The sequence below is a fragment of the Gymnoscopelus braueri genome, assembly GCF_963280865.1.
Source record: "Gymnoscopelus braueri genome assembly, chromosome: 12".
NCBI lineage: Eukaryota > Metazoa > Chordata > Actinopteri > Myctophiformes > Myctophidae > Gymnoscopelus > Gymnoscopelus braueri.
The window spans coordinates 53,132,737-53,160,358 of NC_137614.1; the positions used below are offsets into that span (position 1 = coordinate 53,132,737).

Sequence of the window (27,622 nt, forward strand, 5' to 3'; positions counted from 1 at the left end):
TGTGTGTGCTTGTGCGTGTGCGTGTGCGTGTGCGTGTGTGTGTGTGCATGTGTGCATGTGTGCGTGTGCGTGTGCGTGTGCGTGTGCGTGTGCGTGTGTGTGTGTGTGTGTGTGTGTGTGTGTGTGTGTGTGTGAGGGAGAGAGAGAGAGTATGAAGTGCTTTCCTCCAGCATATCGTTGTTGTCGGGCAGAAACCTCTTATCTCCATATTTATCATAAATGAACGCCCCCTACTGGATCATACAGAGCGTCACACCAAAGCATCAACAGTAGCAGATCTACAAACGCCTTTCCAGCAGTGGTGTAAAGTAACTAAGTACATTTACTCAAGTACTGTACTTAAGTACACTTTTGAGGATTTTTTTTACTTCACTGGAGTATTTCCCAGTTACAGTACTTTTACTTCTACTCCACTACATCTCAGAGGCAAATGTTGTACTTTTACTCCATTACAATTATTTGTAAGCTTTAGTTACTAGTTACTGCAAATTATTATTACAAAACATACATTAACCTCTTCAGCCCTATTTGCATTTCGGCCATTTGAAAATAGCAGATCTACAAGCTCACAATGCGACACATTGTGAGCTTGTAGATCTGCTATTTTCAAATGATATGTATAAAACCAAGCAGCGCAAGTTGACATGAGCAGGTGTTCTGAGTCTCTGATTAGACAGCGGTCCGTTATAGAGCTCATCGGTCATTATCCAGAAATAATGACCGATGACTGACCAATCAGAATCGAGCATTCAACCAAGCCGTGTAATAAACATATATAATATATAAATATACAGTACCATTCACTAGGTTTTCAATATTGAAAATTACAAATCCTGAAAAAAATGGCCTGTCTTCAGCCAAAATTGGACCTGCGTATCTTTCAGTTTTGTCAATCTAAATACCCTTATTTATGGAAAGAATATGATTATTACCAAGTTTAAAGCCTCATTATGTAACTTTCTTTGAATGAATACATTTGTATTTTGTCTAATCTGTATGGTAGAGTATGTTAATACAATATAACTTATATAATTGGGGTGGTTGTATTTTGTTTCCCTTCTCTTTTAAACATTTAGATAATGTCTCACCTAGACACAGGATCTGATGGTCACTATGGGGCAAAATAGTCCATTAGGGATAGTTCACCCACATTAAGTTAAAGGGATAGTTCACCCCCAAAATGACCTTTTTTCAATGGATTAGTCACCCCATGGAGACTCGAATTCATGCATATTTACATGTTTTTGTCTCATTCCTAAAGCCAACAATTTGATGACCGGCAGCGGTTCCGGTAGGAGACACAAAGAGTCTCCTTTGTGTCTCCTACCGGAACCGCTGCCTACCGGTCCGCTGGTCATCAAATCATGAATTCAAGTGGGGCAAAATGGGGTAAATAATCGATAGAAAAAAAGTATTTTTTTGGGGTGAACTATCCCTTTAACAAAGGAATATCACTTACCCAACCTGTTACTGGAAAAGGTTCCTGTGTAATTATAGGAGGTATTATTTCATGTTATTCAGGTTAGTATAGGCTGTTTTGGTTTGTTTTATAATAAAGAGCTTTTAAACACAAACATTATTGTCACAAACAGAGTAGATTTGATGGTGTATGCATGCATATACCTGCTGTATATTATAACTGTACATTAACACTATAAAAAAAACACACAGACACTTAACAGTTTTTTTTTTCTCCCTTTGTTTTGTTCAACAAACTGGTTTTTCTCCTTTCAAACCAATAATGGTAATATCCACACCAATCACAACAAATTTAGACTCAAGTTTTTTTTCTCATATAACTATCGTTATTATTATTATTATTATGGTTGATCAATAGTCATCTTTATGCATATTTAAATGAACTGTGTTTTTTTTATCCTTACATTAAGATGATAAACAGGCACTACACCAGTTAGGAGATCATAAGTTTACATCACTAAACTATGAACATACATACATCGTCTACGTATAGGCTAAACATCACGGGGCGTTTCTGTTTTTCCACAACATACGTATAATAGGATGAGTCGCCGGCGCCCCGATCGTGTGCATAAGGAATTTATACTCATAAACATTAAAAAAAGCATGTACATAATATAACACCTCTTTTACTGCCTTCAACGTAGTTAGGTTTTCATTTTTCATCAACTCAACACAGTTGTACAGTTAACAATAGAATATAATCTTTAAATTACATCGTCAAATATACAAATCTTGACCTGGCGTGGGATAGCGTCACGCTCACCGCCCCTAAATCTGTGCTCCGTCGCGCCGCGGCGTCACGACGCGTCGCAAACGGACGAGCTGCGGGCTTGGCAAGGCGTCTCGCGAAATCCAGCTCGCAGGTCGGCCCGTTTCCGGCCGCGTGACACCGTCGTGCGGCGAAGTATAAATCGGGGCATTTATACTGTGTATGGTACACTGACAATTCCATTGCAATGAAATTTCATACGATATGTACTTAATTTATGTCATATGTTTTTCCATTGCTGTTATTCTTGATGAAACACATTTACATGTATAATAACACTAACATTTTGTCTTAGTATTTTTGATCAACTTGCATTATTCTTTTTTTATACGCTTTTTTTTTTTTGCTTAACTTTTTCTTTTACATTTTCCACAACTCATACACACTGGATGATGATAAAGATGATTTTTTTTCCTTTTTTTTTTAACCCCTTCCCCCCCCAAAAAAAGATCAAACTTGTAACGTTGATGTGTTTGTATTTGTGCACAAGTACAATTCTCAGCGTTAATTTAACTCTTAAGAGTGTAAGGGTCCATTTGGTTCCATTTGTACTCTCTCAAGAGTTAAAATGGATAAATGAAACCCTGAGGATTTTACTGTGCGTGTGCGTGTGTGTGTGTGTGTGTGTGTGTGTGTGTGTGTGTGTGTGTGTGTGTGTGTGTGCGTGCGCGCGCGCGCGTGTGTGTGTGTGTGTGTTTGTGTACATAATGGTAGTGTGTATTTTTGCTAGGCTGGACAACTTTACACTGAGACACAAGTCGAGAGCTGGTGTGATGTGCTTTCCCTCTGTGTGTGTGTGTGTGTGCGTGTGTGTGCGCGCGTGTGCGCGTGTGCGCGTGTTTATGCGTGTGTGCGTGTGTGTGTTTATGCGTGTGTGTGCACGTGTTTATGCGTGTGTGTGTTTATGCGTGTGTGTGTGCGTGTGTGTGTTTATGCGTGTGTGTGTGCGTGTGTGTGTTTATGCGTGTGTGCGCGTGTTTATGCCTGTGTACGTGTGTGTGTTTATGCGTGTGTGTGTGCGTGTGTGTGTTTATGCGTGTGTGCGCGTGTTTATGCCTGTGTACGTGTGTGTGTTTATGCGTGTGTGTGTGTGTGTGTGAGCTGGTTTCATTAAGTGTGTGCTTGTCGTGGTTTGTGACGTTTAGACAAATTGTTGTTACACACTTTTGTACGGACATGTCCACTTAATAGGTGTGTGACCGCATATTTGTTGTGTGTGTGCTTGCATGTGCATGTGTATTTTATTGTGTGTGTGTGTGTGCTTGTGCGTGTGCGTGTGCGTGTGCGTGTGTGTGTGTGCATGTGTGCGTGTGCGTGTGCGTGTGCGTGTGCGTGTGCGTGTGCGTGTGTGTGTGTGTGTGTGTGTGTGTGTGTGTGTGAGGGAGAGAGAGAGAGTATGAAGTGCTTTCCTCCAGCATATCGTTGTTGTCGGGCAGAAACCTCTTATCTCCATATTTATCATAAATGAACGCCCCCTACTGGATCATACAGAGCGTCACACCAAAGCATCAACAGTAGCAGATCTACAAACGCCTTTCCAGCAGTGGTGTAAAGTAACTAAGTACATTTACTCAAGTACTGTACTTAAGTACACTTTTGAGGATTTTTTTTACTTCACTGGAGTATTTCCCAGTTACAGTACTTTTACTTCTACTCCACTACATCTCAGAGGCAAATGTTGTACTTTTACTCCATTACAATTATTTGTAAGCTTTAGTTACTAGTTACTGCAAATTATTATTACAAAACATACATTAACCTCTTCAGCCCTATTTGCATTTCGGCCATTTGAAAATAGCAGATCTACAAGCTCACAATGCGACACATTGTGAGCTTGTAGATCTGCTATTTTCAAATGATATGTATACTTTATGAAGTTGTGAAATGGGACATTCTGCCCAATGAGTACTTTCTACTTTTGGTACTTTAAGTATATTTTGATGCCAATACTTTTACTTTTACTCAAGTAAATTTTGATCACCGGACTTTCACTTGTAACAGAGTATTTCTACATTGCAGTATTGATACTTTTTACTTAAGTAAAAGTTGCGAGTACTTTTTCCACCACTGGTGTCCAGCTTGTAGATCTGATACTTTTGATATGTTTTAATTTTGAATCCAGAAAAGTTACCCTAACAGTTATCTTTTTTTTTTTTTGGTTTCCACCCGACAGAGACGACCAAACCCCCAAAATGAGACCCAAACCTGCTGAAATAGAATCATAAAACACCAACCATTCATAAACAGAAACATTAAAAACATAAAAACATAAAAAACACTAATTCATAAACAGCAGATTTCTGTTGCATAAGAACTGGTATTATTCACACCATTCCAGAGATGAGGGAAAAAAATAAATAAAAGTGTTAATTTAACCACTAAAACCCTATGTACTCCATTGACCGGGGTCCCCCAGGGGTCTATCATTGGCCCCCCTCTTGTTTCCCCCTCTACATCACAACACAATGCATTGTGAGCTTGTAGATCTGCTATTTTAGTCTTATTATTGGCCTATCGTGACAAACCCAGAATAGGGATGCTACTGTATGGTGGATGTGGTTTAAACTCCATTAAGGCTCTTTTTTTTTCCACTTTCTGAGTCAAATTAACACTCAGGATGTTGCTGTGCACTTATTGAATTAAAGGAGTAGTTCAACCCAAACATGACTTATTTTCTATCATAAACACACCCCACGAAGCCTTGAATTCGTGGAGATTTCTTTGTTTTTGTCGCATTCCTGAGACAATAATTTGATGACCGGCGGAGACTCAAAGAGTCTGACCGATGACCCCATCATCACATCATTGTCTCAGGAATGCAAAACAACAAATACATCTCCATGAATTCAAGGCTTCGTGGGGTGTGTGTTAGATAGAAAATACGTAATTTTTGGAGTGAACTATCCCTTTAAATGTGTAGTCTGTGAGTCATGGGCTGAGTAAGTACAGTAACCCTCCAGGGCGACGCCCTTGTTCAGCACAGTTACTGCAGATAAATAGATTCTATATTATATAATATATAATAGTGAGTACAGATAAATAGATTCTATATTATATCATATATAATAGTGAGTACAGATTCCTGGTGTCATTTCAAAGGGCAAACAGTAAAGTCCTGAGTGTTCATTTAACTCCACAGTTCAATCAGCTCTATATTTCCCGTGTGCTTTTGATGTTTGCCTGGATCTGTATCTGAGTTGTTGTTTTTTTCATGGAGTTATTATATTATTATTATTATTATTATTATTATGATGCCGTCTAAGGGATTATTGCATGGAAAGAGCATAAAAAAAATGAACTGGGAAATAATCTCAGTTAACAGCTGGCGTCCTCCTGTGTTTGACAGCATAAAGGTTCTGATGGTACCATTATACCAGAAACCAGAGGGTTCTGATGGTACCATTATACCAGAAACCAGAGGGTTCTGATGGTACATTATATCAGAAACCAGAGGGTTCTGATGGTACCATTATACCAGAAACCAGAGGGTTCTGATGGTACATTATATCAGAAACCAGAGGGTTCTGATGGTACCATTATATCAGAAACCAGAGGGTTCTGATGGTACCATTATATCAGAAATCAGAGGGTTCTGATGGTACCATTATATCAGAAACCAGAGGGTTCTGATGGTGCCATTGTATCAGAAACCAGAGGGTTCTGATGTACCATTATACCAGAAACCAAAGGGTTCTGATGGTAACCTAGCTGTAACCGGGTCATAGCTGTAACCCAGAAGGTTCTGATGGTACCAGGTCATTCTTTGGCTCAGCAGGGGAATGGGTCATTCATACATAACTAGTAGGTTCAGGGCTTTAGGGGGCTTTAGGGGGGTCTGCAGAAAGTGTTTTTTATTTGTTGTTGTTGTTGGGTTTTTTTTTAGCTTCCAGGTGACTTTCTGACATATATTTCTATGGTAAAGATGACATATATTTCTATGGTAAAGATGACATATATTTCTATGGTAAAGATGACAGATGATATATCTCTATGGTAAAGATGACAGATGATATATCTCTATGGTAAAGATGACAGATGATATATCTCTATGGCCTACTGGGCGGTTTAAGCAGACAATAGCAACTTTCAGAGAGCAGTGAAGATAAGCACCTGGAACAGGCAATGTTCCAAACCCTTCATCTGTTACCATGGTGATGAAGTGCAACAAGCAAACACACAAAACACCACTCCGTCTGAATGAACGCCTCGTTTAGTTCATTATCCATTATGATGTTTTACTACGTTGTACAGGGCTTTCTTTGTGCCAAAGTAGCCTTTCTGCCAAGCCCACAGCGCATGGTGATGTGAACAGTTTGAACATTTCAGAACATTTCGGAAAACCTTTTGAAAAGCCCCGCCTAGAATGCCACGCCCAACATATGGACACCAGGTTGAACGTGGTTACAATCTGAACAAATGAATGAACAAATGAATGAACAAATGAATGAATGAATGAATGAATGCCTAATTTGGTTAATTAAGTTTTTCCTCGTTAAGCATGTTGGACAGACAGCAAAAGCAAAGCTGAAACCAAGACCTTAATTAACCTAGAAGATGAGAAAAAAATAAAAGCTTCTATCTCAGCAGATGGAAAACATCAAAAAACGAATAATAATCTCAGTCCACCTCGACCAAGCTTTGGTCTGAATCGACACAGAAGCCTGTTTAAAAAAGTCTGAACGTTGGAACCGTGGGGTTCTCTGCATCTTTGTCCTCGACAACGCCACGTTGTTGCATCGCGGCTTTTTAACTCTCGCCTGAACGCGATGACGAAGCAGCCGTTTGAGATTCAGGGGGAACACGAGGTTTTGTTGCATAGCGCCGCATGCTGCTATGCAAGCTAGCTTCAGAAGACAGTTCAAAACACGTTGCACCGACTGACTGCACACACACTGGGGGGGGGGGACCAAAATCACCAAGTAAAGAAAATAACCAAAAATAATAAAAATAGAGGATACAGTTTGTGGTACTTTTTAAACACTAAAACGCCATTCCCCATGAATAAGAATGACGACTTGGAACGCACACACAGCATTAGAAATGCTACACAGACATTGCATCATACTTGTATATATATATATATATATATATACATACTGAGAAGCTCGGTGTAACGGTTAAAACTCAAGCCTCGTAATTCACTCTTGTCGCACGAGGACGGTGTCGTGCGGGTCGAAAACAGCCGACCTACAAGCTCACGACACGTTGCGGATTAGGGACGCACGACATTGAGATATTTGGCCGATATTCGATTACCGATTAATTGCGCCGTCAAATCCAACGATACCGCAATACTAGTTCCCACCAGTAGGGTTTATCTCACACCTGTTTATACAGTAAGTTTGAATCTGGGTGCAGATGCAAAATTCTAATAACTATTAAGTATCTGATTTATGCTGATGCACATATTAGCTGACCCTTTTGAAAGCTTCCCCAAAAAACACTGATGAGTCTAGTTCTGCAGCCCTCGTCACATTTTCCAGCTTCACATTCAAATAAAGAATACGATAAAACAAAACAGTGGCTAAAACCGATCGATTACTTTGATATCGGTTTATGATACCGATCTTGCGTTTTTAAACGCCGATATTTCTGTTTACAGATATGTCGATTAAACCGCGTGCGTCCGTAGTAAGCGGACGAGTCGTGAGCTTGCATGTCGGCTGTTTTCGCCGCGTGTCACCGTCGTGCGACGCCCGGACCACAAATCAGTCTTAACGTTTTCTCCCGCCGTCTGCTATAAGAGAAACACACCCAAACTGAGATCAGCGGAATTATGTGGCGAACACTGCTAACGCTATTAGCATCATGGTATCCCTGCATCGGCTTGATGTTACGCATCGAGTGTGTGTGTATATACCGGAATAACTGTGTTTTTAATCTTTAAAGTCCACCCACCCCCCGAATGCTGGATAAAATATATTATAAGGATATATTATTATTGTCTTTTTTTTTAAACGTTGTTTACTAAGTTTTTAACTGCTTGGCGGCATCGGGGGACCGGTGGGGACCGGTGGGGAGGGATGGGTGTGGCTTCTTTTAAGTCTCTGGCTATGTGCGGTAGGTAGGTAGGTAGGTAGGTAGGCTGCGATTGGATGGGACAGTTCAAGCTGCCGTCCAATGGCGCGTGTCCTCGCGTATCCGACCATGTGACTAAATGGGCTCGACGTAATTGGCCGGGTACAGTCCCTCTCGGCCGCTGTCCAGGCGACCTCGACACCATCCCTGGTCGTCTTCGTCCTCCGTCTTCGTCAGTTCCTCACCTGAGGAGAAAAAACACCCCAAAAAAAACACCCGTCTTAATCCAGTTTGTTTCAATGTTGGGTCCAGAGACCCCTAGTGGTCCAAATGGAACACTGATATTATACCCCAAAAAATGCCTCCCTGATTTCTCAATCCAAATACCTACCAAATTGTTTTGAAAATAGCTGATGTACTAACCCTAACCCTAACCCAAGCTCACAAGGCGTAGATCCGCTATTTCAAAATCAAATACAGTGGATCGCTTTATTACCCAGAAGCTGCGGTGACCAGTGGTGGAAAAAGTACTCAAATGTTCCGGAATTCAAAATGTACTTGAGTAAAAGTACAAAAGTATTGGTACTGTATCAAAATGTACTTAAAGTACCAAAAGTAGAAAGTACTCATTATGCAGAATGTCCAACTTCACAAGTTTTCAAATGTATACAATTCATAAAAATCTTTTGAAAATATGCGTCTAATATATTAGACGCATTGTCAGCTTGTAGATCGGCTATTTTCAAATATAAAATATAAATAGGTCTGAAGTGGGTAATGTATGTTTTGTAATTAACAATACAAATCTACAAAGTAACTAGTAACTACAGTTTTCAAATTTTTGTAGTGGAGCAAAAGTACAATATTTGCCTCTGAGATGTAGTGGAGTAGAAGTAAAAGTACTGAAAACTAGAAATACTGAAATACTTTTTGTTTTTGTTTTTAATTGAATGGTGTGGCCTTGGTAATGACTATGACGTCATGTCAATCAATCAATCAGTCAGTGATTGATTGACACGGGTGGTTGCTATGGGAACCATGATATACCTGTCAGTGAGTGATTGTGGGCAGGTGTGCAATGGGAGAAGCCACACCCTTTCCCACCGTGCTACGTATGTCAAGCCGTGTTCATGCCGTACCAGGTCGGCGTTCATGTCTGTTTTATGAGTTTATTTGTCATCGCTATGGATTAATTGTGTTAATAAATGGATTGACATATCCAAAGATAAAGGCACTCTCTGGACATTGAATGAATTGCACGCGTCAAACTAAAAAGTCAGCCCCTCACAGGAGTACCTACAGGTAAAGGCTCTACAGGAGTACCTACAGGTAAAGGCTCTACAGGAGTACCTTCAGGTAAAGGCTCTACAGGAGTACCTACAGGTAAAGGCTCTACAGGAGTACCTACAGGTAAAGGCTCTACAGGAGTACCTACAGGTAAAGGCTCTACAGGAGTACCTACAGGTAAAGGCTCTACAGGAGTACCTACAGGTAAAGGCTCTACAGGAGTACCTACAGGTAAAGGCTCTACAGGAGTACCTACAGGTAAAGGCTCTACAGGAGTACCTACAGGTAAAGGCTCTACAGGAGTACCTTCAGGTAAAGGCTCTACAGGAGTACCTACAGGTAAAGGCTCTACAGGAGTACCTTCAGGTAAAGGCTCTACAGGAGTACCTACAGGTAAAGGCTCTACAGGAGCACCTACAGGTAAAGGCTCTACAGGAGCACCTACAGGTAAAGGCTCTACAGGAGTACCTACAGGTAAAGGTTCTACAGGAGTACCTACAGGTAAAGGCTCTACAGGAGTACCTACAGGTAAAGGCTCTACAGGAGTACCTACAGGTAAAGGCTCTACAGGAGTACCTACAGGTAAAGGCTCTACAGGAGTACCTTCAGGTAAAGGCTCTACAGGAGTACCTACAGGTAAAGGCTCTACAGGAGTACCTTCAGGTAAAGGCTCTACAGGAGTACCTACAGGTAAAGGCTCTACAGGAGCACCTACAGGTAAAGGCTCTACAGGAGCACCTACAGGTAAAGGCTCTACAGGAGTACCTACAGGTAAAGGTTCTACAGGAGTACCTACAGGTAAAGGCTCTACAGGAGTACCTACAGGTAAAGGCTCTACAGGAGTACCTACAGGTAAAGGCTCTACAGGAGTACCTACAGGTAAAGGCTCTACAGGAGTACCTACAGGTAAAGGCTCTACAGGAGTACCGTCCTACAGGTAAAGGCTCTACAGGAGTACCTACAGGTAAAGGCTCTACAGGAGTACCTACAGGTAAAGGCTCTACAGGAGTACCTTCAGGTAAAGGCTCTACAGGAGTACCTACAGGTAAAGGCTCTACAGGAGTACCTACAGGTAAAGGCTCTACAGGAGTACCTACAGGTAAAGGCTCTACAGTCACGATACGACGCTTTGTGAGGTTCTAGCTTTTGTTTAGAATAAGAAGTAAAAAAGGGATATTTACTTGCGAGTCGACCTCAAAACTACGCCCACCTGGGTGAAACACCTGGGAAAGAGGGAGTCCCGTGCACCTTTCAGAGCTAGTGGAGCTGCAGCCCAGGCCTGGTACTACTGGTGGGCAGTGAAGTAAAGTAACTAAGTACATGTACTCAAGTACTGTACTTAAGAACATGTTTTAATATATTTTGACTTGACTGGAGTATTTCCAATTTTCTGTACTTCTACTTCTACTCCACTACATCTCAGAGGCAAATATTGTACTTTTACTCCACTACAATTATTTTGAAAACTCTAGTTACTAGTTACTTTGTAGATTATTATTACAAAAGCACTTCAGCCCTACAGTATATACATTTATATACATACAGTATATACATTTATATACATACAGTATATACATTTATATACATACAGTATATACATTTATATACATACAGTATATACATTTATATACATACAGTATATACATTTATATACATACAGTATATACATTTATATACATACAGTATATACATTTATATACATACAGTATATACATTTATATACATACAGTTTATAAATTTCGGCCATTTGAAAATAGCAGATCAAATGGCCGACTGGTAAATTCAGTGGCCCCTCTCTGGCATTAAAGCTGCATCCACCCCTGATATATATAGACAGTTGTAGAATGCCGTGCCGTGTGTGTACTGGCCTGCTTTGAAGGTCAGCTCGTCCTGCTCCTGTCCATCGTAGTCGTAGAGCGCTCGAACCCGGACCCCTCCCGCACCCTTCCCGGACCCCCCTCCAGCACTAGTGGAGTCTTCTTCAAAGGAGTTCCCGTTTCCACCGTTTCCACCGTTTCCACCGTTTCCACCGTTTCCACCGTTCTCGTTGCCGCTGTTCCCTGCAGGCTGCTCGTCATCCGACCACTCAGTGCTGTAGGCCTGGTTCTTCTCATAGCTGCTCACACTGGGATCATAATAATAATAAGATATTAATAATAATAACATGTAGGCCTGGTTCTTCTCATTGCTGCTCACACTGGGATCATAATAATAAGATATTATTAATAATAACATGTAGGCCTGGTTCTTCTCATAGCTGCTCACACTGCAGACACACACACACAGAGAGGGAATTGTTGTTTGACACATTATATCAATAATAAGCCCAAAATGGACTTTGAACTTTGAACAGAGTAGATGTTATTTCCAGTATTCTAGTGGATTTTGGGAGTTTGATACTTTTATCCGGCTTTACTTACATAGGATCCATTAAAAAGCTAAAAGTAGGCACAGAAATTGATATGATGACTGAAGCAATAATAGAGCCATGTTTAATAATAACCACTAATTACTTAAAAGTGACTATCTCTTCATAATTGCATTCAATTACAATGTATCACTTATACACCAGTGTATGGAGAGAGAGAGAGAGAGAGAGAGAGAGAGAGAGAGAGAGAGAGAGAGAGAGAGAGAGAGAGAGAGAGAGAGAGAGAGAGAGAGAGAGAGAGAGAGAGAGAGAGAGAGGCAGGGGAGGTGAGGGGAGGGGAGGTCTTATTATGGGCCTGACACGCAAAAAGGGTGAACTCCCCTACACTGGAGAATTTTTTTAGAAAACACCCGTCCTTGGTTCTGGTGACCGATATTGTCCTTCTAATACGTGAGGAGACTGTGTTTTTTTTATTACTTTTTTCATTTATTTATTTTTAATTCTTTTTTTGAAAATGAAAAATAAACAAACAAACAATATAAAGATTAAATGAAATACACGAAAAAAGTAATCGAAAAAACACGGCCCCCTCACGTATTAGGAGGGCAGGGTGAGTCACCAGAACCAAGGACGGGTGTTTTTGATGAATCTAACATGTTAGAAATTGAGTTTGGAGTTATAATGGGTTTGTACAGGAAGGGGGCGTGTCTGATAAAATGAATATCAAATATCTAAATACTGAATCAAGCAACTTACAAAAGCCTGAATAGACTATAAAATGACCCATATTTTTTTTTAAGTGAAATATCCCTTTAATTACCATGGTGTAGAGACAAAAAATTAAGACAGGGTCCAAATTTAAAATGTCCAGCTCCTGAAACAAAAAGCTGCTAAATCCATTCAAGAGTAGGATATCACTGTAGCTATTATTATAATATATTTACAACTGAAGACGGTGTCATTGGACGATTCATCCATTGTACCAAAACAGGCATGTAATGAACACTTGCCTGCTGCGGTCACCAGGTGGCGCCACATGGTCAGTGCTAGGGGTGGGCGGGGCTCCATCTGGCTTCTTCTTCTTGACTGGAGCGCTGGCCGCGTCTGGGTTGTACTCCTGAAATATCAGATTACATTATATATTACATTATTATGTTATAATTAAAGCTTATATTCCTGTGAATGAAAGGAATGTGAGAGGACAAAAGAGAAATTACCTCAATTGCTGACCAGTTCATATTCATTATTATTATTATTATTATTACCCTTATTATTATTATTATTATCCTCATTATTACCTCGAAGGCGGGCCAGTTCATATGCATCCCAGGTCCATGGTTGTTACTGAACCACTTCAGGTCTTCTTGTGTGTTGGCACCCAGGATGGTACGCTCCAGGTCTCTGTACACTGTGCCATAGCTGAGAGGACACACACACACACACACACACACACACACACACACACACACACACACACACACACACACACACACACACACACACACACACACACACACACACACACACGTCCACACACACACACACACACACACACACACACACACACACACACACACACGTCAGATTTTGAGAAATCAAACAATTGCCTGCTGTCTAAAAATAATATTATCCAAAGTTGGATCACTGGATAGATATGGTTGATTAGACAAATGATTCTAGTGTTCTTATCACAGGTGTCTTGATTGTCTGATTCTCTGTATTTGTACATAACAGTGTAGTGTCTGATTCTCTGTATTTGTACATAACAGTGTAGTGTCTGATTCTCTGTATTTGTACATAACAGTGTAGTGTCTGATTCTCTGTATTTGTACATAACAGTGTAGTGTCTGATTCTCTGTATTTGTACATAACAGTGTAAACTGAACTGAATCAGAGAGTTGTGTTGCGTCTCCTTTCTAACTGGCAGTTTGTTGCATCCAGACTGGAGGAGGTTTAATTCTGTCTAAAAGGCAGGAACACATGTGGTTCACACAGAGAGCAGAGACGTGTCATTGACCCTCGACCTCTGTAAGGTTTTTAATCCACGTGCAACAACTTAACCCTTTAAGACCGGGAACGCATCTCTGTCATTTCAAGATTTTCTTTGGCTATTCAAAAATAGCAGATATACAAGCTCATAGTGCTATGAGCTTGTATATCTGCTATTTTGGGGGGAATATCGTGGAGATTTGTGCAAATCCATGAATATATCAGTGGCGCAGCCAGAACGCTAGTATAGGATGGGCCTAGGCAGGAGCGGGTGGGCACACATGCATGCGCGCGCAGCGACCCCGACCCGTGAACATTTTCGGATATTGGGCGTTTTTGGGTGTTTTTTTGTTACTTTATTTCGGTTTTAGGGTTAGGGTTAGGGTTAGGGTTAGGTTAGGGTTATGTTATTTCATTCTTATTTTTGCCTGGTTTTACCGATTTATATCAACAAATTAATTATAAAAAAATCCATTTCCATTCCAATTTCTTTTTGCAAAATGGATTGGGTGGGCCAGCTTTCTATGTGGGCCACGGCCCACCCAGGCCCACCCAGGCCCACCCATGGCTGCGCCCCTGGAATATATACATTACAGTTACATTTTGTAACTCAAATCTTTGCTTCTGGGGGATTCTACAAAAAAGCACGTATGTTGCTATAATATCATTGGTTCTCAAAAATGATCATTGTATTTGGCCGTGGACCCCCCATCTCAAACATATTTTGTTCCAGGGACCCCCAGAAGTTGTAAGAGAGTTACAAATGTTCGCTTTAAAAAATATAGGCTATATTCAAAGATTTGCAAAACTGTTCACAAATTTTCAAAAGAAAATATACCAAATCTTAAAATGACACACAGATGTGTTCCCGGGCTTAAAGCAAGGGCGCTGGAAGTGGGGTGCTGAGGGTGCTGCAGCACCCCTGGTGGTGGGGAAGAGAAAGAAAAAAATATTATTATTATTATTATTATTATTTTTTTTTGTAAATTAAACAAATATATATCATTTCTAAAGTCTATATACACACTTACATATTAAAACAATGATGTATTTAACTTTGGGGATGTGAAAACAAAAAATCAAAAATCGCGCACGTGCGCGAGCCAAGCCCAGCCCCCCTTGGAATAAATGACTTCCAGCGCCCCTTGCTTAAAGAGTTAAAACTGTCACAGTGACAAAACCATGTTCATGATTTAAACATGGAGATAGAATCAGCATAGAGTCTCATGTTTACCATGACGTAAGAGACCATTCCTCATAAGGTTAGTGGGTGACTCTCCTCTCCCACAAGGTAAAAGGTGAAAGACGAGAGAAGAAAGAAAAGCATTGAATAAAAGAACAACCCTTTACAGGAAGGTGACATGTAGGTGAAATGAGCCCCTTGTTAAAGGTTTAGATTGAACCCTCTCTAGGCTGATTGTTTTAGAGTCCAGGTTAAAAAAAAACAACAGCTGAGCTGAGTTGAGAAAAGGACCAAATATGAACAACAAGAAACAACGTTATGAAGCCGATGGCAGATAAATGAGATTATAGATTAGAATATGATCATTAGAATAATATATGCACAACATGGCAGGCAGAGTCATGAGAGTGTGTGCTCATAATATAGCAGATATAGTGCTTTAAAATGTCATCCTTCAAATACATTTCTGTCAGATAACTCACGAATAGATTGAACCAATATTACAGGCCAAATATATGAAACAATATTATAGAATGAGAATACAAGAGTGGATGTAATATTTTATCTTGGCGTTCAGGCTCTGCTACATTTTTCTCCCTGCTCAGCACAATTAAGACAACCATCATTAACCATTAAGAGCAGGGAGATAGATATATAATAACAACCCCCCCCCCCCCCCCATGGGGAACAGAACCAATAGCAGAGCCCACTGGTGGTGCTGGGGTGGTGGTGGGAGCAAACGCAGCATGACAACACCCATGACCACATAGCAGACGGAACACAGATGTAAGTGGACTTAAATAACCCGCCCGATTGGACAGCTGACTGCCACGTCAGTGTATGACGTACTGTATCAGTGTATGACGTACTGTATCAGTGTATGACGTACTGTATCAGTGTATGACGTACTGTATCAGTGTATGACGTACTGTATCAGTGTATGACGTACTGTATCAGTGTATGACGTACTGTATGGGTCTGACGCTGTAAACAGCCACATATAGAATGAGAACCTCTCGAGTATATATCTGCCAGAACTAGCTCGCAGACGTACGTATAATTGTCCAGTAGATGTAGCTGTGATGTATAACCTCACGTCACCAGGTTTTCCCACACGGCAGAAAGCCTTGTTTTGTTGATAGTGCGGTCTAGCCAACTCCCGAATGGTCGCCCTCCACGCCCTCCTGTCTAGCATCAGGGTCTTGAACTCTGCTGTGTTGTTCGTAAAGTAAACAGGCCTAAAATAAGGACCGGCCCTAACTGGGCCCTATAAAACCAGAAAAGGGCTCATTTCGTGCTCAATGTCCCCAAAGTCACGCATCCAACAAGCTTTTAACTGAGTAGATTGGACCTTCCGTTCCAGAGATAATGGCCAAAACGTCTTGAAAACGGCCACGATTTTCAATCACCGATTTTCGATTGAGTTTTGGCCATTATCGCCCGTTTTTCTTTAATAACACGGACTAGAAAGGTCGGACGGCAACAAACTAGATACCTTTAAGCTGCATCCAACACATCCAACACATCCAGCACATCCACTGGCATATCCTTTCGGCCTTACCGTTAGGCCGTCCAACTAATTAGAGGTGTGATCAGGGTGTTATGACACCCCTGGTGTGCACGCACGCACACACACACACACGCACACACACACACACACACGCACACGCACACACGCACACGCACGCACGCACGCACACACACACACACACACACACACACACACACACACACACACACACACACACACACACACACACACACACACACACACACAGGGGAGAGCCGACATGTTCCATCTGCTCTAGAGAACACTGGTTCTCAATCGTTTTAATTCCAAGGGACCCCCACAACTCTGAGTGTACAAATGGAACCAAATGGACCCATATAAGACACTGAGTTACAGACATGTACTGTAAGGCAGTGCTTCTCAAACTTTTTCATGTCAAGGACAAGGAGTTTGAATGAAGGTTGTTTTCGCCAAAAATCACGTGATTTGCTGCTTCACTGGGAGTCGAATGGTGACTCATACAGTAGGTTAGCGAAGAGCGCCATCTAGCGTCTAACACGGAAAACACCAAAACACGTCAAACACGTCATTGGGTGAATGAGTTAACGCATGAACACACAGTCACACATGTGTTCTATACAGACCAGGGCACATACATGTGTTCTATACAGACCAGGGCACATACATGTGTTCTATACAGACAACCCGATCTCCAGAGATTACCGTAACATTGCACGGAACGAGTGCACTTCATTCCGTGGATAGCCGCCTCGGAACTCCCGAATTGCGTGCATATGGTACGGCGCTGCCTTTGTGACAAAACCATTTCGGAGGCGCGCAGTCACAGGCGAATTGTCCCCCCGTGAAGGACCACCGAGGGAGCTAAGGCGACCGAGTTGCCGTCCTGAACGGTGGGACATTCGCCTGTGCCTACTCAGCGCCGTTTGAGTTATGTACCGATAGGCACAGAATCGTAAATTTTATTGTGCGGACTGCTCTGCTTCCGGGTTTTTCCGTGTTGCGACAGGTTACGCCCACCGTGGGACTCGCCGTACATATGCACGCAATTTGGGAGTTCCGAGGCGACTATCCACGGAATGAAGTGCACTCGTTCCGTGCAATGTTACGGTATTCTCTGGAGATCAGGCTGATACAGACCAGGGCACATACATGCACAGGGGTGCACATAACTGGTGCGCAGGTGCGCATGCGCACCCAAAATAAATAATGCGTGGCACATCAGACGACGCGAGGCGCTTTTGCGTACCAACAGCTGGGACAGGAATTTCCAAGCTTTTATTTTTTAGCAAAACTAAAAACTAAAAGCCTGGAGATCGAGGCTAGGAATGTACTTCCTGAAGACACACTCACACAATCACGCTAAATCACGCGTCGGCCCCATGTACAGCCATTGCAGGAGGAGAGTACGCATGCTGCACGTGATTGTGTGAGTGTCTCGCATCGCCTCGCATTGCCTCGCTGCGTGCACGCAGCCAGCAGCGGCTGTTAGAGGCACTCGTCACCGATGATAAACGCACCGTAATGGTCCAAAATATGCCGTGAACGTCCCAATCTGGCGGATAAAAGCAGCGCAGCACAGGGCACCAACCTTGGGGGCTTCACCAAACGGCGTGAGAAAAAAAAACCGGCGAAAATCGGCGGAATTTGGAAGCAGAGTGTCCTTTTCTCTCGCGCAGCACGCACCCCCCCCCCCCCTCCCCCCCCCCCGTTGACAAAACTGTCCGGTGGGCACCGTGCTGAATGTCCCCCCCCCCCCCCCGTTGACAAAACGGCACGGGACCATTTATTTGGTGCGCACCAAGTCACATCTCCAGGTGCTCTTCTGAGTACTAGACCTAAAAAGTTAGGTGCACCCCTGTACATGCATCACCTCCAGAGCTACCGGATGTTCCTCCTCAGGGGAATGAATGCTCTCCATTGTTTGTGTAACATTGGTGAACTTTAACAATAGTAAAGAAAGCTCCGTGCATTGACCCCACTCGGCAGCCATTTTGCTTGTAGTTTATTTTCAGTGAGTCAACACTTCAACGCAAGTCAAATGGACTACAAACACACCAGAGAAGCTGCCCGTCACCTGCCTTGTTGACACACATGTATGTTAAGCCAATGTTACCGTGTTAACTTGTAACGTGTTAAGTATAGCGTATTATTGCTGCTCTTTTAAAAGTGCGCCACAAAAGTCTGTTCTGCAGCTCTACAGCGCTGCTAGAGTTTACCGCTAACTTCTGGGAACGGATTATCTCCATCATCCAGAAGTTGCTGTGAACAAATTGGTCCATTTGAGGGAAGGAATGTTGTCACAACTCTGTCTCTACACCACTCTGGTCATAACTGCTGTCATGGCAGTTTGACTGTGTTGTCTGTTCTGACTCTTCTATTTCTATGTTCTATTGGGTTGGAGCTGCATTCCACAAGTGGGGAGTTGTGAGCTTGTAGATCTGCTATTTTCAAACATTTTAGTACTTTTACTTTTGGTACTTTAAGTACATTTTGATACCAATACTTTTGTACTTTTACTCAAGTAAATTGGTATTATTCAGCTTGAGAAGCTTTGGACCTCAGTTAATTTTTGGACTTGTTTTAAGTTATACCTTTTATGCCTCCTGAGGCTTGAATGTTTTTGAAGCCTGTTCTTTTTTACTTAATTAAATTCCACTTTAAGTGGCATTCTCCGTGTCCTTGGTCTTTGTCTGCATCACTGTCTGCCTTGACAACTACTGAGATGATAGACACGTCCAGGCCCGGAATCTCTGTTTTTTGTTTTGTTTTTTAGGGACCAGGCCATCTGGCCTTTGGTGTTGTACATTTTCTTTAGGGCACAAAGGCCAAATGTCAGGACAGGAAGGCCATCAAATAAAACAATGATTTAAAGGGATAGTTCACCCAAAATATATATATTTTTTCCTATGGATCAGTCACCCCATGGAGACTTGAATTCATGGAAAAAAATGTTTTTGTCTCATTCCTAAGACAATAATTTCATGACCAGCGGACCGGTAGGCAGCGGTTCCGGTAGGAGACGCAAATGAGACTCTTTGTGTCTCCTACCGGAACCTCTGCCGGTCATCAAATTATTGTTTTAGGAATGAGACAAAAACTAATATAATATCCATGAATTCAAGTCTACATTGGGTGACTGATCCAAAGAAATGTTTTCATTTTTGGGGGGTGAACTATCCCTTTAATGTCACAGAGACACGGAAACCCAACTGCTGGACATGGCAGCGGTTGAGTTTATGTTTTCCTTGAAGCGCCGTCTGGAAATAATGTTTCCCCGGCGTGTTTGAAGGTAAACCCTGCCGTTCTCTCCCAGTGAACCTTGTGGTCCCAGTAGCATTTCTGTTGAATGACGTTCCCTTGGTTTTTAGAAGATGTTTTGCTATCTGCGTCGCACCGCGCTGCACAACCATGACCCAGGATGACCTCACTGTGTATAGGGTTAGGACCCCCAAAGGAAAGGATTGGGGAGGGGAGGGGCGAGGAGGAGAGTGGGCGGGATTAATGGCTTGGACAGTGACTTCACTGTCCAAGCGCCAATCACAGATTACTTTTCAGCCTAATTATTCAAAATAACTTTAAAAATAAAAAAAGTGAAAATAAATGTCATAGAACCTTTAAAGGTTTCATGACATGCTGGTTTACTAAACATTAGAAGTCTTTATCTTGGTCCTTCAAACGTGTATTAAAAGGTTTTAACTGAAACATCCTCTCTCTCTCTCTCTCTCTCTCTCTCTCTCTCTCTCTCTCTCTCTCTCTCTCTCTCTCTCTCTCTCTCTCTCTCTCTCTCTCTCTCTCTCTCTCTCTCTCTCTCTCGCTCTCTCAGTGGAGGCAGATGGCGGCCCAGCTAGAGGCAGGTTGTGTTGGAGGTTTCTTCCCGTTAACAGGGAGAGTTTCCTGGCCGCGGTGCTTGATGCCGATGGAGGGACAGATAGAACGGTCTGGTCTATTTATAGACATCCATACATAGACGCCACATGACGGGACGCACGTCAACACGGTCTCCATGTTAAGCAGCTGGCAGCTCGTCATAACTCAGGTGATATGCTGTGTATAAGTAGTACCTGAGACTCAAACCTGTTTTATGTTTTATGTACAACCAGCGTTCATTTTGACTAAATCGATGACGCAATTTTTTGTCGACTACCTTATTTCACTGACGAACAACAAATAAAAACTAGGCTAAAATGTCACCGAGGGAGGAGTGGAGAAGAGATCCAGTGGAACTAAAAGACAAGTCATTTTATGCTTGGTCACGCTCCAAAAATAGTAGATTTTCGGCACACATTATAAATCAGGCATTACGATGCCACCAAGGCATCACCAAAATACATTTTAGTTGACTAAAATCGTTTGGTATTTAGTCAGCTAAAACTAGACTAAAATCAAAATTTGTTGTCAAAATGAACACGGCATCCATTCTCTTCTCCACAACCACTGACAGCAGCTCTGTGCAGAGCTGTTTGTCTGCTTTACAGTGAATGAATCACAGTCCTTGATATTTCTATATGTGTATTTATGTGTTATTGCAGCAGTGACCTCAGAATGTCTCAGAATGTCTCAGAATGTCTCAGAATGTCTCAGAATGCCACTGCAGCATTAACAGTCCTTCAGCAGGAGCAGCTACAGTAGTAGGTTGGTGTGTAGATCAGATGTTTTTTAAAGGCACTGGAATGAACTGATTCCTACATGATTAGACATGAGAACACTGCTCAACCAATTAGTGAAATGTGTCAATACTGATGACGTCCACGAAACAAAATGGCCGACACATCAGCCAAACCGTCTGTCTGTCTGTCTGTCTGTCTGTCTGTCTGTCTGTCTGTCTGTCTGTCTGTCTGTCTGTCTGTCTGGACCAACCGACCTTTGGTTCTCGGTGAGGTTGAGGTGTCGTTTGATGTCCAGCAGCGCCTCCTTCAGGAAGGTCAGCCTCTTGACCTCGTGTTGCTGACACTGGTCAAACACCTGCTCCATGCTCTCCATGTACTGAGGAGTACATTTACTCAGCTCATCCAGGGACTTCTCATACTTCTCCTTAGCCTGGAACATAGTAATAGTAATATTAAATATATTAGGCCATACATGGGCAACTGGCGGCCCGGGGGCAACATGCGGCCCCCACCTTCACTTAATGCGGCCCAAAGGTTCATATCAGAATAGTGATATATTATTGATTTCAGCTGTTATGATTCCAAACATGCAAACATGACCCGCTTGAATTACTTCAGTCTATACTCTATATTAGTAGCTTTATGACTAGTAATACATTTCTATTGTCTTTTGTATGTCCAATGTATTTTTATTTAAGTTCATAAAGTTAACATAAGTATAACTAAATGCATTTGAATTTAAATAAAAATGTAACTTTTCAGGATTCCAATAAAAAATTTGCAAAAATTTTGAGCTTGTAGATCTGCTATTTTTGCACATTTTTGATAGCATTAATTTAGGAAAAAAGTTAAACTACGGAGATAAGAGGTGTCTGCCAGACAGTATCTACAATGTGTTCCTCTGGAGTGAGTGTGTAAATATAGTGTCCCTCTGCATCATCAAAGTTGCATCACCGCTGTATTAGGCTATATTACATTTACTCAGCTCATCCAGGGACTTCTCATACATACTTACTGTGTGTGTGTGTGTGTGTGTGTGTGTGTGTGTGTGTGTGTGTGTGTGTGTGTGTGTGTGTGTGTGTGTGTGTGTGTGTGTGTGTGTGTGTGTGTGTGTCCTGGGCATGACGTTAAACTGCCCCGTTGTAACTACCACCGTTAATGTAGCAGGTGTACATTTAAGATGCATTCGCAACTTCTGGGGACTGTGTGCTTCATTACGATCACAAGCTTGCATACAAGAAGGCTCTGCTCACTGATGGAGTGAACCGACAGCCCACGCTGCCTGGCGGCCCTTCCCTTGAGCAGCTATACCGGGGAGAGAGGCGGTGTAACTAACTACCACCCGGCGGTGGATAAAGACCCGGCAGTCATCTAGAGGTGTGTCCACTAGCTGAGGAACAACAATGGGTGAACAGACGTTCAGGCTCATGGGAGCAGCTACGCTACGGAGAGAGCTTTGACACCGGGCGGCAGTGTGGGAGTGGACTGAGAACTTTGTTTCCTCTGGTGGTCCAGCCTGAGACATGCCTGCAGACTGGTTGTTAGAGGCGGGTTTCTACAACTTGGGACCCAGAAACGAGGCAGGAGGGCTGGCAGAGTGTGTGCTGTCTCTACTATGATGCGGAGACACTGCTGCTGGTGCCCATGGAGGGCTGGGTCACATGACCAGAGACACTGCTGCTGGTGCCCATGGAGGGCTGGGTCACATGACCAGAGACACTGCTGCTGGTGCCCATGGAGGGCTGGGTCACATGACATGCTTGTTGTATCATGAGGACACATGCCCTGACTTTGTGGATGTAACCTCGCTGCACCGTAATATGTGTCCTTTATACATTTCATTTTGTGTAGACATAAATAAATTGTTAAAATGTGTGTGTGTGTGTGTGTGTGTGTGTGTGTGTGTGTGTGTGTGTGTGTGTGTGTGTGTGTGTGTGTGTGTGTGTGTGTGTGTGTGTGTGTGTGTTACATTTAGTGTGTAAGTCCATTAGTCGGTGCTGGTCTGCTGTAATCTGTTGTGCTCATTACCAAGCGTCCCTGAATAGAGGAGCAGAGATAATCTGCTGTGAACCTGTGTAACCTGCTGCCTCTCAGCGCTGCATGGAGCGCCGGCACCAACACACACACATGATGTCTTTTATACAGTGGTGTAAAGTATTTACTCAAGTACTGTACTTAAGTACAATTTTGAGGTATTTGTTCTTTACTTGAGTATTTCCAATTTCCAATACTTTTACTTCTACTCCACTACATCTCAAGAGGAAAATATACAGTTATTACCTACAGTTATTTGAACGCTTTAGTTACTAGTTACTTGATTTGTATTATTGTTACAAAACATACATTAACCCCTTCAGCCCTATATACATTTCGGCCATTTGAAAATAGCCGATCTACAAGCTCACCATGCGTCGCATTCTAGATCTTCGGTCTTAATGGGTTAAATAACACAATATTTCCTCTGCCAACATGCTGAGATTTATAATAAACTAAATAAATACATCAGTGGTACTTTTTCATGTCAAGGACCCCCAAAAGGATATATATCTAGCCGCGGACCCCCATGTCAAACATTGAGATGGGGGTCAAAGCAAAGATTTGAGTTACACATGTCCGCTTTAAATATATATATATATATTGAAAGGTTTGAACACATTTTCATGATTTTTCGAAAATAGCAGATCTATGAGCCCATGGGCACTATGAGCTTGTAGATCTGCTAAATGTCAGACTAGACAGTGGAGGGCAAGAGAGAGAGAAAAGAACAGTAATACAGGATATTTGTCCAGAGCGAGACTCTAAAAGGTCAGATCAAGTATTGTGTAATAAAACCTCAACAAAAACATCAAACCATATTTTATACGATATGTATCACAGTTCAAACTGATGCAGCTAAAAAGATAGATTCTCCACATGTCCACCCAAAATGTTTCAGACATATTTAATATGCATGAAACACCCCCCCCCCCCCCAGTGTTGTAGTGCTAACTTTGGAAGTGGGGGGGCGCATCGCGCAGCGCGCGTGCATGTGGGACCCCGCTTTTTTGTGGGACCCCGATTTTTTGCGGTTAATTCCGCGGATTTGGGGACTTTATATTGTTTTTTTTGTTACTTTATTTCGGGTTTAGGGTTAGGGTTAGGGTTAGATTAGGGTTATGTTATTTAATTCTTTTTTTTTTGCGGTTAATTTCGTGGATTTGGGTACTTTATTTTCGTTTTTTTGTTACTTTAAATTAAAATTAAAATTACTTACTCACCTTCTGCAAAGATTGTCTTGGTTTCAGAGAGCAGAGCATGGTGGTAAATATGAACTTTTGCCCCAAACTTTAAGTCTTTATATTCCATATGTCCACGTCGTGTTCAGTGTTGTTTAGTGTGTGAGCAGAACGTAGGATTAGGAACGTAGTCAAGCAAGCGGCCACAGAAGTCTGTTTCCTTTCAAAGCGATGTGCATTTCAGAATAAGAGGTTTTTTAAATCTATACTTGAAATGTGTTATAATTCAACACACGTTTTATTTTGAAATACTACAAAAACACACTGTCTGAGTGTCTGTGCCCATGGTGGCCTACTGAAAAAAAAAAAAAAAATTAAAAATCGTTGTTTTTGTTTTTTTTTGCAGTTAGAGAAGTGAGGGAGCGCCGCCCCCCCGCGTCCCCCCTCCACTACACCCCTGCCCCCCCCCCCCAAGCTTCTTATTAATGATTGACAAGAGGGCATCGTGTAGATGATTAAATGTGAGATAGTTTTGTAAACAGACAATACCGTTTCAGTTGGTTAATGTTTTTTTTTGTAATGCCTTGTTTTGACTTTATATTTAATTTCCCCCCTTCATAGTATTTGATATTTCGTTAGATTTAGGTGCTGTAAGTGATTATTCTTTGGTTAAAACGTGTGATAGTAATCATTGCTATAGAGTGTCTGTGTTCTAATCACTGGAGCAATTATTTTAGATTTATTGTCCACCTTTGGAGTTACACCATGGCAAGGTAACTACCAAAGTGGTCTTGCCCTTTAAGTAAAGTAAAAGTACTTTAGTTACCTTCTGTGTGTCATGTCTGCATTCGTCCACTTTAAGTAAGTAAAGTAAAAGTTCTTAGCCACTTCCAACTGCCCATATCTATGGAATGGATTATCTATCGCTGCGGCATATTCTTTATTCTCCGGTTCTACGAGACACCCCTAGGACTTTTAAAGACCCCCCTAGGACTTTTAAAGACCCCCCTAGGACTTTTAAAGACCCCCCTAGGACTTTTAAAGCGATCGGCAGGTGGATCGTTGTGAAGAACAATATTCTATGATTTTTCAAAGGCTAGTGAAAACACTCGGAATCGCTGGCAAGGGCAGATAGACGATGTTTTAACTCTGACAGTCAATGTGTTAAGTAAGTCAAGTAAAAGTACTTAGTTTACCTTCCCGGTGTCGTGTCTACATTTGTCCACTTTCTCGTGGAGTTTCTTCTGTTGGTCGGGTGTCACCGACGCCTCCGTCTTCCCGTTGGCCTCTCTGGTGGCGGCCAGCTTCTCCTCCTTACAGGCCAGATGGTACGTCTTCTTAGCTGCCTCCATCTAAACACACACACACACACACACACACACACACACACACACACACACACACACACACACACACACACACACACACGTTTATATTTTCGATTAGTTTAGATTCGCAAGCACAGGATCACTCCACATGCCTCCAAGAGGCCTCCAGACTGTTGATCAGAGCTATGGCTACCTCCATCAGTGATCAGACTCTCGGCTTGATTGATTCTCTAATTCGCCTATCAGACCCTCAGCCTGATCTGGCAGGTTGCCATAGCAACCAGATAGAGGAAGTCTGACCTCTTTATCACATGACCGAGGTTGGGAGGTTGGGGAGGTTGGGACTAGAGGTTAGGGCCGCAAAGCAAAGCGGGGAGGGAGGAGAGGAGCCGAGAGGAGAGGAGAGGAGAGGAGAGGAGAGGAGAGGAGAGGAGAGGAGAGGAGAGGAGAGGAGAGGCCAGAGGGGCCGGACTTTGCATGACGTGTGTGCAGAGTGACTAGGCCAGCAAAGGTCGCCGTCCTGGTTCATAAATATCTCTTACAGAGCCATGCCACAGAATTGGAACAATACAAGGTGGACAAGGATAAAGATTATGTTAACTCATTCCCTGCCTAGGACGTAAAAAACTTAATTATTTCCAATTACCAATTCTGCCTAGGACGTAAAAAACGTAATTTTGAAAAAACATTGATTTTAAAAGATCTCACCGTCCTTCATCTCTCGCAGTGACACATTTCATTGTAGCACACCCGGATACGGAAATACGTCAAATCGAAGATTTTCGGTTCCGTCCGCGGCCTGTTTAGGTCCCCCTCTAAAACGGTCTTTTCTCGGCTTCGTTTTTCTCCCCCGTGTAACGCTGTTTAGAAACGCTTTTTAGAAACTGCTACTACTTCAAAATGGAATGTCGCCGATTGAAAATGTCTTCTCTGGGCCACTCACACAACTACCCTGTGTGTCTACAAACAGTTGAACACGCGATCATAAGGGATTTAGCGAGGTCTGTGGCGAGGTGAAAAAAGTAAGTGATTCGACCGGTCACATGGCGATACATGGGGTTTTTACACTGGGCTGAAGGAGAGAGACTCCGCCTCGGTCGGAATGTTTGTTGTCTGAGCGACGTGCACGGATCGCGGGTGTGTTTAGAAACGATTGGACTTGCGATCATAATGAAGAATATTTTTTTTTTGAATTTTTTTAAGTTATAAAAAACACTAAATCGCTGGCAGTGGGCAAACACAGCCAGAAATAAGTCTGGCAGGGAATGAGTTAATCTTCCAACCACATCATTGAAGGATGAGGAGGAAATTGACTATGGTTTGTTGACTTTGAGCCACGGAAATGCCAACCAGGTAGACAGAGAGGTGGAACAATACAAGGTGGCCACGGGAAAAAACGATGATGATGGCAATATTGTAGGAACACCATTACAGAACGAGAAGGAAATTGACTATTTAGAAGGGATAACAGTCGAAATGTTTAGGAACGATGAGGAGTTTGAACGATGGTGCAATAGCGATGGTGTCTTAAAGGACAACTTTGTTTTTTTACAACCAAGGTTTATATTTTAGCTTATAATTAAAGTAAATTAAAGATGAGTGTTCTTTTTTTTTCATTTACTGCTTTCTATAGTTTTAGCAATTTTCGCGATATTTTTTACAGTGGGCGGGGGCATTCTGTCCGGTGGCTACATATGCCTTTTTTTACACAATAAAAAAGGTCCTGTGGTCTTTGATGGTCAGATGTGAGTTATTGGGGGCTAGAAGAGCTACTGTAAATAATAATAATAAAGAAAACGCCGGGTTATTTTGTAAAAACAAGACATATTTAGCCACCGGACAGAA

General features: G+C 42.2%; 1 protein-coding gene across 1 annotated transcript in view; it reads right to left on the minus strand.

Annotated features, from left to right (window-relative positions):
* Positions 1-8,404: 8,404 nt before the first annotated feature.
* Positions 8,405-27,622, minus strand: part of pacsin1a (protein kinase C and casein kinase substrate in neurons 1a) — a gene marked incomplete at both ends in the record, with an annotated part of 29,562 nt that continues 10,344 nt past the window's right edge. Inside the window, 6 exons of the mRNA XM_080445293.1 lie at positions 8,405-8,514; positions 11,425-11,681; positions 12,935-13,041; positions 13,223-13,343; positions 21,489-21,664; positions 25,646-25,801. Of these exons, the coding sequence (XP_080301419.1) occupies positions 8,405-8,514; positions 11,425-11,681; positions 12,935-13,041; positions 13,223-13,343; positions 21,489-21,664; positions 25,646-25,801 (927 nt within the window). The remainder of the gene's footprint in view (positions 8,515-11,424; positions 11,682-12,934; positions 13,042-13,222; positions 13,344-21,488; positions 21,665-25,645; positions 25,802-27,622) is intronic.